The following is a 21,511-nucleotide window of genomic DNA, read 5'->3' on the forward strand; positions in this document are numbered from 1 at the left end:
CAATATACAACCCTGTGCCAGCCTGTATATACATGTCGTAACTAAGTTTACTTATTATTGTCTACTACCATCTTTCTACACCATCATCATCATACGAATCTTTTTGTTTTATCTTCTAGTTATTAATATAATCTTTTGATTGAATTATAAGTTTACATAAACCAATAATTGAGTAAAGAAGAATGGCAAAGGTCTTCAACACCATTCAAAAGTTCTTTCATATTTCTTGAAAATATATTTCAATTCATACTGTTATTAAATTATTAATAAAATGTATATTTTTATTGATTATTTATTTACTTTCAACCATGCTTTATGTTTTTCAAATCAATATAGTATGTGAAAATGTTACCAAAAATACAACGAAATACCATCTATATCATTGAAATTAGAAAATAAATTTTATATATCGAATTAATTTTTTCTCATTTTTAAAATAATTATAATTATAATCACATACAGATCGCTGCATGAGATGCATTGTGTTGCCATCCTCTTTAAATATAAACAACCATGTGCTCAGAAATTGTGACTTTGCTTCAAAAATTTCATTCATTTTGGTTTTATGTAAACTTCAATTTTACATTTTCATTTGCAAAATTATCGGAAACAACCACGAAACCTACAAAATGAGAAATGAAAAATCGGTACCTAAATATAAGAAATACAATTCAATTACGTAAACTTTTTGGTGTTTCAAATACAATGATTGAAAAACAATGTCAGCTTTAAGCATAAAATAACAAAATGATTAAACTAAACTGCGTAAATAAGTGACCCCTTAATATTCGTATCTTATTGGCTAATTTCAATATTTGCAGGTGCATTTTGTTCTGACATTGTGAAATAAGAAATGAAAAGTTAACTAGTTTAAGGCCGTAGAGACTTTTCATTATTTCGCATCTTTTGTTCCGAAACTGGCAACACAATTATCCATCCAGATGAATTGACAGTATATTTTTATTAAACTGGCTTTAGTCAACCATTGTAGTTCAGTTGGTTATGCGCTACTAATTCCGTTCGCCGTATGCCTAGGGTAGCGGGCTCGATTCACGTCGTCAGAACAAAAATTAACTTAATGGTGCACTGAGCCTCTGAAAATAATTGAGGAGCTGATAAATGAAATTATCAGCGGAAAAGCTGGTAAAACACACATATGGTATCACAATGGGCTCTATAGTCTAAGTGTGTACTTCGTAGACAGCCAATATAACCTAACCTATCCTAAACTGGGTTTATGTTTTTCCTAAACGGGTTTTGAAGCAAATCACAAAATTTGATTATATTGACAAATTTTCTGATATACCTAAGGTAAACATTTTTTTAACATGAATTATTATTTGTTTACTAAAAAATTCTCAAATTTGATGTTAGTTTATAGCAACCATAAATTATTTGTAAATTTATGTTCAAACATAGTAGCTCGATCCAACAACTCTCACTTTATAAATATTCGATGTACAACTCACATTCGATATATATTTATTTTCCATTTGTATATACGTATGTTATTGAATTTTATGTTCTTATAAATGTCATATAAAATTTGTCAATTCAGTGTTTATAAGACTTGACTTGACATCATGTATCATATTTATATATCTTTGTATACATTTTTGAAATATTTTATTACTAAAAATATGTTTAGATTAGATAAAGACGCATCCATGACATCCAACGTTTTAACAAAAAAATTTTTTATAAATCTCTGGGGCTGTGATCAAAGTATACACTAAGATCTCATAAAGCTATATTGTTCTATTTTGCTTGAGTATACTAAAGCTTCCTCCATACTCTCGCAAAGTAACACGAAGTCAAGCGAGGAACGAGAATGTGGAGGTGATAATGGTGGTGTCGCGCTCGTTCTTACCTTCTTTTTGCTGGACGTTAATAAAGCGGTTTTTGTACCCGAGTCAAAAGAAATACGAGACATTCACCCGAGCACAGGCGTATATCATCTGAATATGTTTGTGATAATTTGTGTAGTTCAGTAGCTATTCTTCATTATATACAGCAATATTCTTCAAAATTTTTATTATAGCGCATTTAGAGCTCCCGCAGCAGCTGTTTCCACTTTTGTATAAGACCTAAACAAAGGACGGAAGTCCCTCATCGTCGACTTTTTCCTCTGTAAAAAGCATGCTCTGACCTTTGAAATTTTCTCTTTTACGAGACTTTAATATAGAGAATTTTTTTCAATTCTCTTTAATTAGGATTACTAGACAAGATATTTGTCAATATTTAGTTTACGCCTGCATATATAACTATTACATCAAAAATAATCGAATAGACCATGAAGTAAATATCGTATGCATAATTATAAGTAAACAACAACAATAAGTAATAATAATAAATAAGTGGATATACAAATTAAAAAATTCATTGACTTGAAAAAATGGCATTCGTGTCTAGAACTCGAATAGTTTAATTGGTAAAGCGCTTGACATGAATCCTAGAAGTCCGGGTTCCAGTCCTGGTACGAGTGTATTTTTTTCAATTCTCTTTAATTTAATATAGAGGTATAGTACCAATCGGGTCAATATTGAATCAGGCCTGGGTGGAGGTTCTTAAGCGTTAGACAAGCCTTGAAGTTTTCAAGTCATGTAATAGTTGGATGCAAATTTAAAAAATTTATTTTAATTTTTTAATACTAAAGACGCAGTACATATACTCTAACCATTATCTCCTAGTGTAGGAGAAAGTAGTCCTTTTTATTAGGACAACCTCCAAAAACATTTTCCTTTGATTATCAATAATTTCATTAATATACCAATGTACCATTTAAGGAGACGGGTGAGAACGATTTATGAAACCGGTACCACGAAAAAGGGACATATTAAGCTAATCAAGTTGATACTCAGATTCATTAAAGTTATGGGTTAACCATTATGGCGATCTACTCAATATGAAAATTTTTTCTTAGCCCATTATTTGAACGACAAGCTTGTCTTATAACAAATGTGACACACGTTTTCGATTATGTTGTGTATGGATACAGTGTTTTATGTTATTATTACTTATAAATACATATTTCAAGAAAATATATATATAATGTTGATTCAATATGACAAAGTTTTGGCATGATCTGTCGCTATGTTGTTATTTTGTTGTGTTAATCCTGTCGACATTCCCGCCGCTTTTCCAGTATATTCCCTACGGACTTTATACAAGAAGTTATATTCGAATATGAGTGTGTACGTATATATGTACAGTGTTTCCAGATAATTTCTTTTAAAAACGATCGATGACGTCTTTAAAGGCAGTAGAGTCAATAAACTGGAGTTGGATCGCATTTTGACATAAAAAAATACACAAGTCGCTGAAAAACTTCTGTAAATCAATCTGCTGAAAAAATTAATTATTCGATTTTGTCATTTTTTCAATTATACTGCACCCATTTTCTAATAATGTACTTAAATAAAAATAGAAAAAAGAAATTTGTTTCTTTTCTTTCATTTTTTGAATCAGACATTGAATACTTAGTTTTATGGAAATCTTCAAAAAAAACATCAAAAAAAATCTCAAAAGATTTTCTAGATTTTTTTAAAAGATCGATATGACTATTAAGAAAATTTTAGAACATAAGGTAGGTACATTCGACCTAAAAATACACAAATTAATTCCATTTAATAGTTAGGCGTGTAGTTTCTGTGTATCGTCTAAAATCTTAAAAATTATATCCCCATGTCTCAAAAACTACTCATCAAAACGTAAAATAGACTTAATTTTTGTTTTACTATGTGTACAGATCTTTTTCGAAATTAAAAACAAAAAAATATTACAAAAAAATTGAAAAAAGTAAAGCAAATTTTTGTAGATATAGAATTTTTTGCCAAAAAATACAAAAATTACATTTATTTATCGATTATTCGAGTAATTTTTATGGATTCACTTGAAAGATGAAAACCCTGAAAAACGATTGCGTGATAGCATGGGTACAGAAGCATACAAAAGAGCATAATACCATTAAAACATGAGTTTTGGCCACCCTGTATATTTATAAAGTAATAATTTACTAAAACAAATAGACCGTCTATACACCAAGAGTTCGTTGAATGAATATCTTCGCACAAGATAAGGTATAGTGCAGTATTTATTAAATATAATTTTCTCTGTGTATATCAGCAGAACCTTGTTAGAATATAAAATTATTTATTTAAATATAAAATTATGATTTTTTTATAATATTTTTATATATAATATCTACGTCATATTTTATGATAATTACATTGGGAATAAATATTTTGCGATGAAAATTGTTATTAGAATTTAGTTATTCCGTTTTGTCTTTATTTTTAAAACCAACCATTTTTCAGTGGTGCTTATGGGTACTTCTTGGTGTGCCAAATTTGATTTGCAAAAAGATATTTTGAAATATGAATATCTTCCAGTTTTTCATCTAATAAAATGTAAAACAAAAAATTACCATATTTTTTTAGATTGCAGACCTGAAATGTTACTTAGACATAGTAATGAGCAAGACCAAGACTAACACTAAAAGCAAAGACTATTTTACTTTCTATATATAAAAAATATCCATGTGGGTCTTTATTAATATTGGTCTTTATAAGTAATTAAAAACCGTATGTAAGGCAGAAACAGTTAATTTAAGAATAACTAAAATCAATTTATAGGAAAAAAAAATCAAGTAATGATCAAACATAGTTATCCATGAAAAATCTTCCATTATCCTTATTTTCTGTCTATCGTTATCCTTTTAACAAAGAAAAATTTTAATAGAACAGTGAATTATCGTAAGCTTTTTATTAAGAACGAAAAAACACAATGCGTATACTTTTTTTGAACTAAAGTGTACATTCAAATTGAACTGTCAGCTTAATCGATTCATATTAACCTCAAAACATCACACAAAATCCATAAAAACCCACATAACCTCACAAAAACTGTATGAAGTAATAAATTTATTAAATTGTAAAAAGATGATAAATATAAAAATAAAATTATTTTATAAAAATACACCATATTTTTTTGAATAAATTGTATTAATATTCATATAAAATAATATTCTACCATAAACTGTGCTATTGCATGGCCAATGAAAACCACTATTGCCAGGGGCGGCTAGTTTTCCTCTCTTGTGCGCTACATGGATGCGGTTGTCATGGTAACAACGACAAACAAAGACCACAGATATTATGAGTGCAAAAGAGGTTGTTGTATCGTATCTGTGGTGCAGTAAGCAAGCATGTTGGAACAAACAATATTCACCATCATAGTCCTACGTTTAAGTATTATCGTAGGAGGATGTAAAATGATTCTGATGCTACGAATAAATAAATGTGTTTTGAAATTTTATTTTTACTTGTAATATATCTTTCAAAAAAAGACATGGAAGAACGATGATATTTAGTGAGTGAATGAGTAGTTGAGGTTATGTAAATCTGTTAGTTCTTGCTTTTGGTTTGCATTAAAAATTAATAAGTTTTTTAACCAAAGTTGTTGTTTTTTTTTATTATAAAGTTTACATTAGAAACTTAACATGGGTTTTAATTATATATTCATTTTTATGATGTTTTTTCTTATTAAATTAAGAAAAATTTACCCAACGCTACTAAAATTACATGCACCCACAAGCGTGGCTCAATTTTCGAATATTGTGACTGTTTACAGCAGTCTTTAATTTAGTTATTTAAAGTTTGCTACTTATGGAAGTAAACTTTTCAGTACAGTCGTATTAATATATCATTATTATCAACTTTAAATGACGTCAAACGGACCTTTGTGTAACTTCGTGTGTTTCCGTATCGTTTTCGCCAATTTTGAATTTTAATGATTGTCATTGTCTGTTTTCTCGGTCATATGGCGCCAAAAAATGGGGGAAAAAAATTAGCCCCTTTGTCAAGACTTTTGCTTTCATTTAAAAAAAAGAAAAAAAAAATGAAAAAGGTATATTTAGTTTTAAATGTCAAAAATGCCTAGATTGAAAATAGAATTTTTTCCTTAGGCTTTACGTTATTCATTCACTTATTAAAGACATATTGGCACAGTTAAATTTGATGGTTTCTAAGTTTACTCAAACTCAATCAATAGACGAGTCTATAATAATTTCTCCATCATTTTGGCTATATATTTTTAATTGTGACAGAAAGAGATAAATAAGCACTTACTTGTACACGAGCTTCAGTCAAGTTAATTTTCATGGCCAAATCTTCCCGAGTAAATACATCTGGATAATGCGTTTGAGCAAATGCACTTTCTAATTCCTCCAACTAGAAGAATAGATGAAATAAACATAAAATTTCAGATTCCTCAATAATAAATAAATGCATGTCTTATAAAACTAATTTACCTGCTGTAAGGTGAATGTGGTTCGATTTCGACGCTGTTTTCTTCTTACGAAAGTATCATCGTGGATTGCAGGATGATATGAATAACTGGTATCTGAAAAAAAACAACACTTTAGACAAAATTCGAACAAAAAAACTGCTTTGTTATTTTAAGAAAATTCATTTTTTTATTAATATGGGATTTCACTTTTATCACAAGTACCATGCCTATTTCTTAAACATATTCTGTTTTATACCAATTTGTCTTCGAAAAAGCATATTTCCTCTGTTGATGAACCATATTTCCTAATCTGTCCATGCTAACGATGAAACCCAAGGTGCACTAGCATTGGCTTACCAATCATTTTGGTTTCTCAGCCTTGGTCCAACCCTGCCCAATGTTTATAAATCAAGCCTTGACTTGTCAAACTCTTTTTCATGCTTCTCTAAAGTTATTATACCAAGGCTTGGCTTACCAACCCTTGACCAAGATTAGGCCAGTACTAGTTGGCCAAACCTTGGTATAATAAGTTAAGAGAAAAATTATTGTACTTTATTCCCCACTGTGGCAAATTCGTATGAAATACACATACCTAATATGCCCAAAACTTAGAACCTATGAAAATATGTAAAATCCAGATAAAAAGTAACCATAATACCATTATTGAAACCAGGCTTCTCCAGCCAAGATTGAACCCATATAAGTTCGGAACTGTAAGACTTTGAATGTTGAAATTTTAGGAATTAGGTAGGAATTGACAAAAGAGTAAGTGAGAGCACTATTATAGAGTAATAGGTAAATTGTGTGAATATATTCAACACTGGCAGTGGCATAAGAGACACGTTCTTTTTATTATAGACAAAAACGTATATAATACATTTTAAGTTATTTTTTGTTTGTTTTGTTATATTAGTGAGAGCGAGCGGATCGTTAACACACAACACAGTTTAGTTATATTAGTTAGTTATAGTTGAATATATACATTTGTTATGTATATAAAAGAGATTAAAACATAAAACCAAAAACCAATTTCCTTTTTAATTAATAATTTAATAACATTCCAGTGACTTTATCGTTATTATTATTTTCACTATTTTGTATGTAATATTGTATGTTTTCTATGATTTATGTGGTTATAATAGATTTTTAGGTAAATAGAATTAATTCAATTTTAAATATTTAAAAAATTATTTATAAGGTTCAAAAATTACTTCAGTTGATATATGTTCACAATGATCTCCAGAGTAAGAGATTAACGTACCTATTTGAAGCCACCATATCTCTAGAATAAGAAGCAGTTGTAAATATCAATTCCGGTTTAATAATTTCTTCAATTATTATAATAAAGAAAAAAGAGGTAAATACCAATAAACAATAGATTTAAATAAAGGCAGGAAAACAGGAAAAAAAATTGCCAAAAAACTCTAGTTCAACACATTTTACGCTTGAGTCATGGTTAAAACCTGAACTAAAATTCCTCAAAGAGGCAAATCCTTAGTGACATCATGATATAATATAGCAATCATAGGCAGACTAAAATCGTTAAAAAATCAGCAGTGATGTATGGAATGACAAGATCATTAAGAGAGTTGGATATTTTTATTAGACAGTTGCTTTATAAATTCGAACAATGTCGTTGTAAATTACTATGGTTGCTTAGTATTCATATATTTATTCAACGCTTTCTGAATCCTAGTTTAACACTGTTATCACGGTAAAGGTTACTGCATGGCAAAATGTTTCTTTAATTAGGCTTCAATCCCTTTTATTTTGAATCATTACAATTTTTTTGTCTTGCAAATTTTGTTTTAGTAAGTACAACTATCGTCCATTTGGTGATTATATTTACTCTATTATCAGATTTTACTGAAGCTAATATTTGCAAGTTTTAACTGAATTTGAAAAACCCTGTATATTGTATGTATAAACGTAATTCTCTCTCTCTCTCTTTTTATATATATATATATATATATATATATATATATATATATATATATATATATAAAAAATACCAAGTAAAAAGCTTAACGATAATTATTATAATTTCATTTATTCAAATATGTAATTATAGTAATATATATAATTAGGTATAATTATGATTATAATTACATGTACAGTATTTAATAATATAAAAATCAATAAATTGAGAATCCATTGTGATCAATTGAAATTACCTTCACTCAATATACATGAAACATTTTATAAGTCAGAAGTTATGGATGATGAATACTCGAGAGGGAAATACGAAAGCGACAAATCACTAAACAGTTCTCCACAAATCGCTGTTGTAATAAAAATTGTTGTAATAATAAATCGCTTTGCAGTTTGCGTAAAAGAAAATAAGCAAGCAAAAGCTCTTTTTTGTTTCTATTGTTTTTTTACTGAAAATATAATTTATGTTGTTCCTCTTTTTAGAACTTTTTCATTATCCTAATTTCCCACGATTAGCGATGAGCAAGACCAAGAGCACGTACTAAACCAAGACTGTATTTGACTATCTTTGTTTAACGAATTGAATGTAATGAGCTTAGCACTTTATCGTATTCATTGGTCTTGTTCTTGCAAGTCTTGTGTGTAAGCCAGAAGCAGGCAAAACGACTAAGACTAATATGTAAGACACAGAGCAAAGTTCAAGCTTAAGTGTGTAAGATAAAGGCAGTCAAATTAGCCTTGTTTTTGTCTTGGTTATCACTACCCATGCTTAGTCTACTTCGTTCTGTATTTCTTCAATTATTACGTTAGTTTGATTTGCAACGTACGCTTTTAATGCTTTTATCTATCTATATCCCAATCTTTGTTTTACACAAACGCACAGACTTTTATTTCATGCCTGCCCTTACATAATAATCCTGCTCTCTCAATGTTACGAGTTTTACACCTATATCTTCAATCCTACTCTTGTTCTTACATTCTAGCAAAACCGATATTTATTGTAAGATTAAGATTAAAGTACAAGATTAAGTGTGTAAAACAAAAATAATCAAGTAACATATTTTTTTTTGTCTGGCATTTCTCAAAACTATAGAAAACTTTTACATTAAGATTGCACCGTAGTAACAATGTATGTGGAGAATTGGTAAAGCCGACGTACATTTAAAAGAAATAAAAAAATAATAGCTCATGTGATTCTTTGTGTAGGATCAACTTGTTTTTACTCCGAATATAACGCCGCAAAAGTAAATGATGAATTATTATGCGTATAAGTATCTTTTTAAATTTTATATCCATAAATAGGCCTATTATTTGTCTTTTATATCATAATAAGTTACAAATTAACCATATGATGAAGCGGACGGATTTCACCATTCTCAGGACTTTTTCGGTAACTTTATTATTTCAAATTTTTAAAATACAACCGAAAGCTCATCAAGTTAAGTTGATTGTTGGTTAGACTTGTTAGAACGATATTAGCTAAATAATTATTGTTACAAAAATGTATACTTATATTTTTTTTTAATTGAGAAACCTTGGAGAACGATTTTTAATTGTTCGATTTCCATCATGAAACTGGTGCGGAGATTATAGACATATACATTAATACGTTTTTGGATAATAATCGTTATACTAATGAATTGTGTAAAATATGAAAAAGCTTAAAAAAATTTAATGAGAAGTTTACTAGAAATTTAAATATCTTATACTCTGATAACTCGAATATCGTTGTAAAAAACATTATACGCGCATCTATTGCCTCAACAGATATCACTCTGTACGTAGGTGTGTACTTTATTATACATATATACGAATTATATGATATATGCATAAATACAGATATATACGTATTATAACATAATAATAAAATATTCTAAAATTTAATAATAGTACCTAAATTAAAACGGATTTATGATTAGAAACACCTCTACATAATATCATAGAGTTATTACATACCTATCTATCTATCTATTATAGAAGTATGTATGCATAGGTACCTACTACCTACTGTTGTAGCTAGTAGGTAGTTAGTTATACATTTTATTACATTATATAATATATTTCAAATGTATATATAAGTTGATTAGCATATTAAATATGCTAATTAAAATATAATTCGGGTTGTAACATTAACATGGGTATAGATTAACACAAAGTTGATTCCAAATATTATGTTATATATGGTAGTAGTCAGATAAAACAAATATATTGTCAAGTGATACGAATAAGAAAAGTCAGTAAGAAACTGAGAAGAAAAATTCATCAAAAGTTTTGATTATCATTAAAATCCAATAATATTTGCCTTAAATTCAATAACGAATGTGATTCCGAGCTAATAAATAAATCATCCTAGCAATTCATGCAAATTAGTAAAAATCAAATTTTTAAATTATTAAGATAAATCATCCTAGCAATTCATGCAAATTAGTAAAAATTAAATTTTAAATTATTAAGATTTCGTTACAAGAAAAAATAAATGTATTAAGTAAATTTCTGCCTTTTTTGAATGAACCAATGGTGAGATTATCATTAAATCAATATAAGAAAATTAAAACATTGCACCTAAAAAACCTGAAAGAACTTGGCCTTTCGTTTCTTTGGCCCAGAAGCTTGAATATAAAATTAAAATAATATAAAAATTAAAATTAAAAAATATATAATTAAACATATTTTTTCGTTAATCAGATTAGAAGTGCATCATTTTTTATAAATTTCCACAGTTGCGAGGAGGTATTTTTTTGCTACAGTTGTGGGGAGGAGTGCATCGGGGCTGAGTGAATGCATAATTGCAGAAAAATAAGTACTTTTAATCTGTACGATATTGACATTTTTGTACTGCTTTTGGGTTTAAAAGCAAATAATTTCAGAAAGTTTAGATTGACGTTTTTTACAAACCCTTAAAGAAATGATTTGATATACGTTTAATAATTTAGCTAGTGACATTTTTCAGATGACAGTTTCTTCAGCATTACAGGAAATGAAATTTTAAATTACAATTGATTATACCCAATATAAGCATAAACAAATAGCGTAAATAAATGGTGGAAACGCAATTAACTCTATATACCTATAAATATCTACTATGTTATATGCATTTATTTGCGCTCCCACCAAGTACGTAAAATGTTTGATATTAATTTTAGTATTATTAAAGTATAATTGGCTACCTAATATTGGGTCAAATGATAATTATTAAGCCATATTTCTATAATTTTTTTGTTTGCCTTCAGAAGGATTAATAAATGTCATTGTTTCGATAATTTTCTTATCGACAAATTATATGTAGCCCGTCACAAACTGATAGCTTATTATAAATAAGTTGAATTATTCTCTGACAAATTTTTTTGAACATGTGTACAGATTATGACTAAACTATTACTTGAATTTTATTTGGATTTCACAAGTTAAATATATAGAATCATATAATATTATATGAATATATGAATTTGAATATAACCATTTTTGATTATAACTCAATTTGAATTTTATCTGTGTAATTGTACCTAACCATATATAATATAATATATCGTCTATATATCAATCTAGCATAAAAGTACAAATATATGATAGTATGAATAATAATATTGGTTTATTATTATTATTAAATAAATATTTCATTTGATAATTAATCTACATATATTCTATATAAGTTATCATTTATTTATTTATCAATTATTAATTATTTGATTTAATGAAATTTACAATACCAAGGTTGATTAGAAAAATATTAAATGAAACCGTTACAAAAATTTATGAGAAGCGTTAAATCATTGTAACGTGGTTCTCAAATGAATCTACTAAATTGTTATACAGATTTTATATTGCATATAAATAACAGTCATGATTGTCAGTCAGTCAGATTCATTAATGATTTCCGTGGTATTTAAATGAATTCATTAAAGCTTCAAATTGTAAATTCCAGCTTGTAAATTCCACATAGATAACGTTTTTGGCAGTCAGTCAGTTAAACGTTAGAACAGGGCTAGTCAGTCAGCCCTTATTTATGAAAAATAAATAGATAAGATTCATTTAAATATCGGAAATCATAAAAAAAACTTCGTTACTTATTGTTCACAAATAACGGCGAACTGACTGTTCTAACGTTAACTGACTGGCTGTCATAACTGATGTAAGACGACATTAAAATATTATGTCAATTAATCCCTGTATTTTAAAAAATATGATTTTTCGTGAATATGATAACTAAACATTTATTATCACAGATAATGACTTATAATATAATCTGTTAATGCTATTACAACTTATTTAATTCCTAATTCAAATTAAAATTTTCCTTTTAACATGGACAAATAGGGAACCAAAAATAATATAGTATACTTTCATTGATTGGTTGCAAGAATATTTTTTTAAAATTTTTAATTGCATTCAATATAAAATATAATATCCACGTGTGTACATACTAACAGTAAATTATACACGTATAAAGTATATATCTATAATATAAATATATAATATTTAAAAAAAATATGTCTGTTGTCACATTAATTTATATTTTTGATTAAAAGGTTTTAAAAATTCATATTAATTATTTATGCAAGAGAATCAAGCATTACCCAAAAGCTAGCGAGCTATACATTTAATATATACACAACATACAACGTATGCTAACAATATATTTTGTGTATTTATGTGGTATATAAAAAGCTCATAATGAATTTAAAATAAATTCCATATTTATTAATATTTAAAGCTGTGTAAAACATTAATTTTATAAACAGTGACATAAATAATTTATTGATGTAGAGATATAATTTTTTTGTATGTTTTTAGCTTTTTTTTAATAGTTTTTTTTTTTTTTTTTTTTTTTTTTTTTTGTTAAATAAAACTAATTGATTTTTTAAAATAAAAATATAAAAATACTTTACACCGTTAAATATGTCGAGTATCACAAAATTAAAATGTTTACTTTATGGTATTTTACTATTACTAAAAATTTTCCTATAGAAACAAATATAATTTTCTCTAGAGACACCGGTACTTTAGGTACTCAAAACTGAATATCTTAAAGTAACTCGATCAAAATCTTTAGATGGGTAATATTTGAAAAAAAATTTTTAAAATCTTACAAACAACTACAACCAAACAATATCCCGGCTGACTTTTTTTCTTACTTAAACTTTCTTAATATCGTTTAATAATGTCGGCTTTCTTAAAGGTGATTGTAAACCTGCATTATTGTATAAAAGTTTTGGTTTATTACACGGTACATATATATAAACCAAATATATGCTTTGCCGTTTTGGCTTTACAATACCACGCAACTACAAAAATATATAATATATTGTGTGCAAATGAGGCTTATAAATTTGATAATAAAGATATCTCTCTTCAATCATCAATACTCTAACTAAAGTCGTCTCTGTTCGCCAAATGATGAACTCATAATTTAATTAAAATTTTATTGTTATATCATCGGCAACCTTATAATCCAATTGAAAAGGATAACCTAAATAATCATTTCTCAGCCAACTTTGAACGAAAAAATAATAATAAAATGCCCGATGACCTAAGTATTTTTTGTGGTTTTTTGATACTTTGTTAAACAAAAAATGGATTCATTAAGTTTTATTGACGTCTCTGTTATTATTCAATCCTTGCATATCTCAATAACCTACTGAATAATCCCCTAAGTACGTCTTAAGAGACTTCCATACACCTTTGAAAGCGTTATAATCGATGATATAAGGAAATAAATATGTGAATCTCAAAAAACCATAGTAATTAACAATAAAATTCTTCAAATGTATAAATCATCCATCAGTATACTCATCCAGTTTACTCATTCCATTGACTATTTCAGAGACCACAAGCAAATTTTTCTGTAGATTTAATCCTACTTATCACTGCTATATTAACTTCTTAACGTCATTGGTGATTTTCCAAAAAGTAGGAATACTCATCACTCTTAATGAAAAACCGTACACAAACAAATTCAAGTATTTGTTAATTTTGATAAACCTTGTAAATTTTTTTGGAATAAAAAACCAATTAATATTTAAAAAAATAAATTTTTAATAAAATGCATTTGTAATTATGATTTTTATAAAACCCCTTTATTACCATGTAGGTATGTTATGCTTTTTTTTTTTATTTTAATAATTATATTCGTTAATATGAATAAACGCTTAAAAAAACACAAACACTCACACTCGGTTTTGTTTATATTTAAAAAAATATTAAAACTAATCATTAATATTCATAGAAATGTAATTGCAGTTTTTATTTAAAAAAATATATTCAATTCACTTATTCAGAAAAAAAAAAACATGTTTTAAAGCCCACTTGTATCAAACAATGTTATGGAATGGTGAGAAAGCTTATGAATTTTAATATCAATTTATTTTTGAATAAATATGAAAAGCATAATCTATGTTAAAATCATAGCTTGTCTATTAGCACCGTGCGTGAGTTTTATTGGAGGCGTTTCCGTGGTAACGATACACTACGTTAATTATAGAATTGTATGGATGCATATATAATTTTATGGATTGCATTTATTTATTAACTTGCATTGAAAATTTAATATTCTTGTCTCACAAATTTAAATATTTAATTATGATAATTTCATTTGAAATATATTATTGTGCAATTTGATTTCTTATTTTCACAATTTTTAATGCATTAAGTTTAATTAATAAGTGTTTTTCAATAATTTTATTTTGACATTTCTATAGCATTAACATGTAAAGAATTGCAAATTAGTCATAACAGCCTCCCTTAATGCCAAAATTTTTCCCTGGTGGCGCTGGCATCGATTTTATTGTCCCTACCATGACTACGCACACAACGAATAGAAGGCCTGTACTCGTTTTAACGAATAGTTCTACAGACTTACGAATTTCTAGCGACTCTGCTAAAATATAGAAAAACGTGTTAAAAACTAAATTTATGGTACGGCATACTGTTATCCTCACTTATTGGAGCAAGCGCTAGATAGAGTTGAGTGTGCAGAAATAGAGGAACGCATTTTGTCAATTGATTTTTATCTAGAAAAGCTGATAGATTAATATTTCGGATGTTGCTGGAAATCCCAAGGGTTCATTTTTTGTATACTCATCTCCCCCCCACAGAAACAGTCAATAGTCAATTTTTGGAAAAAAATAAAGCTACCCGTGTGAACAATGTCGCTACAAGTAATAACTTTTTAACAATTAAACAATTTTCAACAAATAAAAATTGAGGCTTTAGAATCAAACAGTTGGTAATTACTCATCACAACTTTATAAATGTTGTTCAAAGATGATATTAAGAATTCCGAAAGCTCAAAAATTTAATTAATTTGCATTAATTTTCAGCTTTGGAAATTACCATGCTAGAGTTTTTCCAAACATTAAATCTATATATAAATTGTTGAATGGGATAGATTTACAAAAAGAGGACCACTAACATTTCTGGCAACATCCAGAATATTAATCTGTTAGCTTTTCTGAACAAGAATCAATTAACAAAGTGGGGTCCTCTATTTTCGCAAACTCAAGTCTATCTAGCACCAGCTCTATATTTCTAGTTCGCCAGTAAACTAAAATTTATTTCTTGACATAATTACCTTTCAAAGTTGCTTAAAATATTGCTTAAAAATGTTGCTGAAATTTTAAGGGATCGAAAATAATATTTGTTCAAAATAATATTCAACCAAGGTGCGTCCTATATATCAAAAATATACAACGCGTATTTCCAATTTTGATAAATAGATTATCATCTAACAAACAGTAAAAAAAACTATCTTTTTTCATTCGAAAAAAACTTTGTTGTTTTTGATTGAGTTACAGTTTGATGAGATCAACGGAAATTCAGTTAGAGAAATACTCTCAGTGGTCAAGTTTTATACCCACCGGTAAAATACTTTTGATAAAAAGAAATATCCATATAAATTACAGAATGGTTCATATGTATTTTGAAAAAATTTTTATTTGTTGACAAAAACAGTGATTTTGGTTGTTGACAAAATAATTATTTATTTTTCACACAATATTAATGATGCAACGATGTCACTTTTTACAGTTTCATAGAATTAACATGTTTTCCTAGTCAATGTGATCCATATCATTTAAGGAATTCTGTCAAATTTTTTCATTATTGTGTTCTTCATGGAAGAAAGAAGTGACGAGAAGTGACGAGAAATTGAATAAAACAGTTAATTGTGAAGTATTGGAATCGGAAAATTTGTTTTGTGTACTATATTCGCCCTTCCAACAAATATGTTCGTTATAAACGAGTCACAAATGATTCATAAATGTTGACCAAATTGCTGTTTTTTTTCTTTTGTGTTATTTCCAGATATACACTTAGATTGTGAATTCTTCTCAAACCATATCTGCAATTCCGATTATTATTATTATTTTTTTAATTTTGTACTATTAGACACATTTGGTAAAGACCTCCCTCAGTGAACCACCATGTATACCAATTGTTTTTTCATACTTTCTTTTTTCTATTGACTAAATTCCTTTTTTATATCAAATAATTTTCTTGTGTAGGTATATAAATTTAATTACATCCGAAAGTAAACTATTGGTATCTTACTCAATATTTTATATTTCACGTTTATTTATAGATATTGCAAAATCGATAAAGATATTAATGTCGGTATCGAATATACAAAAAAAAAAATCGAAATTTATTAAAAATTCAATAATAATTTATTTAATATCACTTGTTTGCCACAATCATAAGAGATTTGAGATTGCTTTCCCGTCATCTATATAATTTTTCCCAATCTATTAAAAATTTGGAAAAAAATTATTGCGTTTTTCTTAGAATTTTTTCTACATTTGAATTTTTTAATACTGGGAAATTTTCCTAAAAAATCTTTTCCCCAGGAAATATGAGACCATTAAAATTTGTTATTGTTTGCCATTATACTAGTTATACCGCAATAGATGAAGAAACGAGATGATGCCAAAATAATTTCATAATGCCGGAATAATTTCATATTCGGAATATTAAAGACAGGTGGTTGATTTCAGGTTTTTATATCATTTTTCTTGATATTTAAGATTGAATTCTAAATTCAACAATACCACACTCCATAAACATCCCTTGCAAATAATTCTCACAGAAAAATATTGCCATTTAAGCATAAAAAAGTGACTTTTTAGCCTAAAATTGGCACAGATCCCGTACTATAGTTCGGAATAAAATTGTTGAATTTAGACCACAGATCATCAGCCCATAAAAACCACCTAGAGCGAATTACGGAGGAAAAATTTTCATATCATAGACTGTTTCCTGATTGGGTGGTTTGAGAGAGGGTTGAAACTAATTTAATTTTCAAATGAATGCAGATCTAAAGAACCTGCATTGGTCGTGCATAGGTCCAAAGAATACGTAGAAAAAATGTTTTTATTAGACATGTCAACCGACTAGTACTACAGTAATAACTACTAATTTTACTGCATTTCCTTCCAAAGACTTTTCAACTAAGAAACAAGATGACAAAAAAGGAGTAAGATAATACAAGAGATATGCCAATCTCAACTCATCTCAGACAGCAACACTACACTATATGTTTATAGTCCGTTTTAATTTTTCATGTCACTGTTCAAAGTGTTAATTTGCATTGAAATTTATAGTTATTAATTATCGATTGAATACATATTAGATACCATAATATGTGCAGTACATCTGTACTATTATTATACACTTACAATAATTACTACCCACTATTACATGGTTAAATTACCTAAAACCATATAGTAAATGCATACAAAGATCGGATTCAAGTAAAAAGTAATAATAAAGGTCTTGAAAATAAACTTTTATGGTAACTTTTATGGCTTTTGTATTTGATTAAGTTGAACAGCATCAAATAATGTTAGTTTTTAAGTCAAATAACATTTACATTGTGTTTAAATATGCTTTCTATAAGTTTCCTTAACAAAATTCTATATTTTTGTAGAGTTTGTAAGTAAAGATGATTTCAATGTTAATATGATTTACAATATAAATTATAATAAATAACCTTCTAAGTTTATGTCAAACTTATCTTATGAATCTTTGAGTCCATAAGATAAGATAAGGAAATCAGAGTGTCTCATTTTCACATTTCTGCCTTGAAAGATGTGAAAATATTGCCTTTTCTTTATTAGAATGAGCTAAAAGGCGTACCCGCGTATAAAACTTATGGAAAAATACCATTTTTCAATACACCAATGTTCTTGTCGATTCTTCCATGTTTTCTTGACGAATCCTAAGAAGGTTGCAATCATAAATATTTAAAATAAAGACCTGGTTTTGACATTGTTATGTACACACAAAATACTGACATAAGATCTACGAATAAACGGGGGAAGACTAATATCAATTTACAGGTACTTATTACCGACATTTTTTTAAAAATTTAATTGAAATACATTTCTACTTCCCTGCAAAGGTCTATGTGCTTACTTACTTTATGTAACTATTAAATAAACTACTAGATTCAATAGATGATAATCGTAGAAGAGTATTATTACCATAGATCATACACATTTAGTAGAACAAACCCAACAATATGTACTGAGTAGCATTGAGTACTATACATATGTTGTTTTGTGTGTTGTATGTTATAGAGGGAATAAAAGGATAATGGTCCCATGAGTATGCCTTGTGACGACAGCATCCGACTAATCGTATTACTATCGTATTGCTCTCTAAACACGTGTGTGTCGATTGCGTCACTTACAATACAACACAATATTCTCAATACAATAATAATACAATGTCCATAAACTACCTAAAAATATTAAATAAATTTATGTTTTTATTATTTGTATTTATAATAATTTGACAAAAAAAAAGAGACAATTATAGGCTTTAGTATGGAAGTCATGTTGAGAGATTATAATAAAGTTATTTAATATTTAGGGTACCTAATGAGGTAAGTAGGTGTTAATAATAACTAATATAGATAATTGTTTACTTACCCTGTAAATATTGAAATTCAGTTAATAAAAGAAAAAACTGTTTGAATGAGAGATGTTTATATGTTATTTAAGACGTACCGTTGAAAAATGTTCAAATTGAGATTCAATTTTTTTGTTATTGTATTTTTTTTTCTGACCTTATGTCGGAGACTCACATGACACCATGCTTGTGAAAGTTCACATATACTTACTTGTGAAGAAAGTTTATGTGGAGGTACCTGTTTACCGAATTCGAATATTTTTGAATTAGTATTCTTGAGCCTATCGGAAAAACAATTCGCAAAACATGTGACGTAATTGCAGCTTGAATTTAAGACGTAGTGAAATTTAATGAGCCTGTAAAGGTGATGCCTAATTGAGACACACGTTCCGAGGCATCCTGCATAGGTATTGCAGGTTCAAGTGACTATAGGGTCATCAATGCCGGTAGTCTGAATTTAAGTTTTTGGGGCACCAGTTGCTTGGTTGGAATACGTATAAGTTATTAGATCATGAAAAACACTTATCAGCAAACACTTTTCAATTTCTGTTTGACTTAATTAAGGCATTATAAAATTAAACGACAATTAAAAAGTCTATAGAACCAAATATTATTTCTATTACATTAATGTTACTAAACTAAATAAATCCAACAATCCAACATTTACATACACTGATAAATAGAGATCGGATTATACTTATTTGCATGTATATGTTCTGTTTGCCGTTAGGGAAGCGTTCATTAAAAAGTGCGCGGTTTGTTTAATTTCCTGAAAACTATTACAACAGCGGTCATATCGGTGTCAGATTTAAAGCTCCTTTGTTCACAGATTACGGCTATTTTTGTTAGGGTAGCCATCAGTTGATTTAGAGAAGTAGATACTACAAGACCTTAAGATTATTTGCCTATTTTCAAGTCCTCAATCTTATTTCTTCATTGATAAACTTGGATCCAAAACTTTTGGAGCTAACGTTAGTTACTTTGATTCTTTGCTTCGTCAAAACACAGTTATAATACTGTTAAAATCAAAAAAAATTTATGAGTATGATAATTCACACACAAGAGTTCACAGAATATAATCCGAGTTCTATTAGATAAATAAACCATACCATTAAAATGATAAAACAAGCTGTTCAAATGTATGCGATCCTTACATTCCACACCATCAACTTCATAGATCATGAAAACAAGTGAAATTTACAAAATTTAAAAAACCCTAGACAAATTTTTGGGTATGGAATCCTAAACTCGCACTTGAAGCATATCTAAGAAGAATCTCCATTAAATTACCTTTTTCCTTAAAAAGCTTTCCGAGCTTAGTCGATTTTGAGAATCATCGCCTATTTTTTTGATTTTTCGGGTACGGAACCCTAAACTCTCACTTGAATCATAGCTTAAAACACTCTCCATTAAATTATCTTTCAAATAAATCCAAAAAAATCAAAATCAGTTCATCCGTTTAGCACTACGATGCCACAGACAGACAGTCAACAAATCTGACAAGCCACATACTATGACGTCACGTCTGTTTGAATTTCCGTTTTAGTTTCCCTCTGAATTTCTTTCACTGAATTTGTACTTTTATTAATTAATTTGAAGTAATTAAAAAGATTTTAATTACTTAAATAATGGTTTAGTTGAAATGTCCAGCCAATAAAGTTACGAAAAAAAATATTTCACCTCATTTAAATTTCATGCATATTCCCTATTGTGAACGAAAAAATGCTCTCCAACAAACGCACGAACACACTTCCATAAACTCCGACATTAATCTACAATTGGTTCTAATACATTGTCCTTACAACTTTCGAACCCATTACATGAACTTCCCTACATGGAAGTTAAATATATTATGATATACAAAGCTATAGGTATATCCATATTACTTGTCCACTATTTTATAGTAAAACATGAATATATTGTTATAAAATACTTTTTTATACATTATATAATTAAATAATATATTAAATAAAATGTATTGTATAATAATAATAATAATAATACTTTACATATGTATATGATATCAAGCACAACACTTCATTATATAAATTAAACACAATAATATATATTATATAGATATAATAATAAATAAATATATTATATAACAATATTGTAACTATACGTAATATATTATTATGATCTTTTTTAACATTCGTATGTAATTAACAAACAAATATATTATATAACTAACTATGTTTTGTATAACGTATACATATTACGTATAATGTCACAATTCAAATATTTGATACGCGACAAAACATTCGTGGGAAAATATTCCCATACTATTCGACAACGAAAAATCGAAAAAAACGAACCCCCCCCCGCTCCATAAATTTTAACAATTGATTTAGACTTCAATCCAATTTCCTATAAATAAAAATTAAGC

General features: G+C 27.8%; 1 protein-coding gene across 1 annotated transcript in view; it reads right to left on the reverse strand.

Annotated features, from left to right (window-relative positions):
* Positions 1-21,511, reverse strand: part of LOC123301123 (diencephalon/mesencephalon homeobox protein 1) — a 120,299-nt gene that overhangs the window by 67,307 nt on the left and 31,481 nt on the right. Inside the window, exons 3-4 of the mRNA XM_044883856.1 lie at positions 6,311-6,402; positions 6,129-6,230 (exon numbers count right to left, since the gene is read on the reverse strand). Coding sequence (XP_044739791.1) covers positions 6,129-6,230; positions 6,311-6,402 — 194 coding nt within the window. The remainder of the gene's footprint in view (positions 1-6,128; positions 6,231-6,310; positions 6,403-21,511) is intronic.

The sequence above is a fragment of the Chrysoperla carnea genome, chromosome 5 (assembly GCF_905475395.1).
Source record: "Chrysoperla carnea chromosome 5, inChrCarn1.1, whole genome shotgun sequence".
Classification (NCBI taxonomy): domain Eukaryota; kingdom Metazoa; phylum Arthropoda; class Insecta; order Neuroptera; family Chrysopidae; genus Chrysoperla; species Chrysoperla carnea.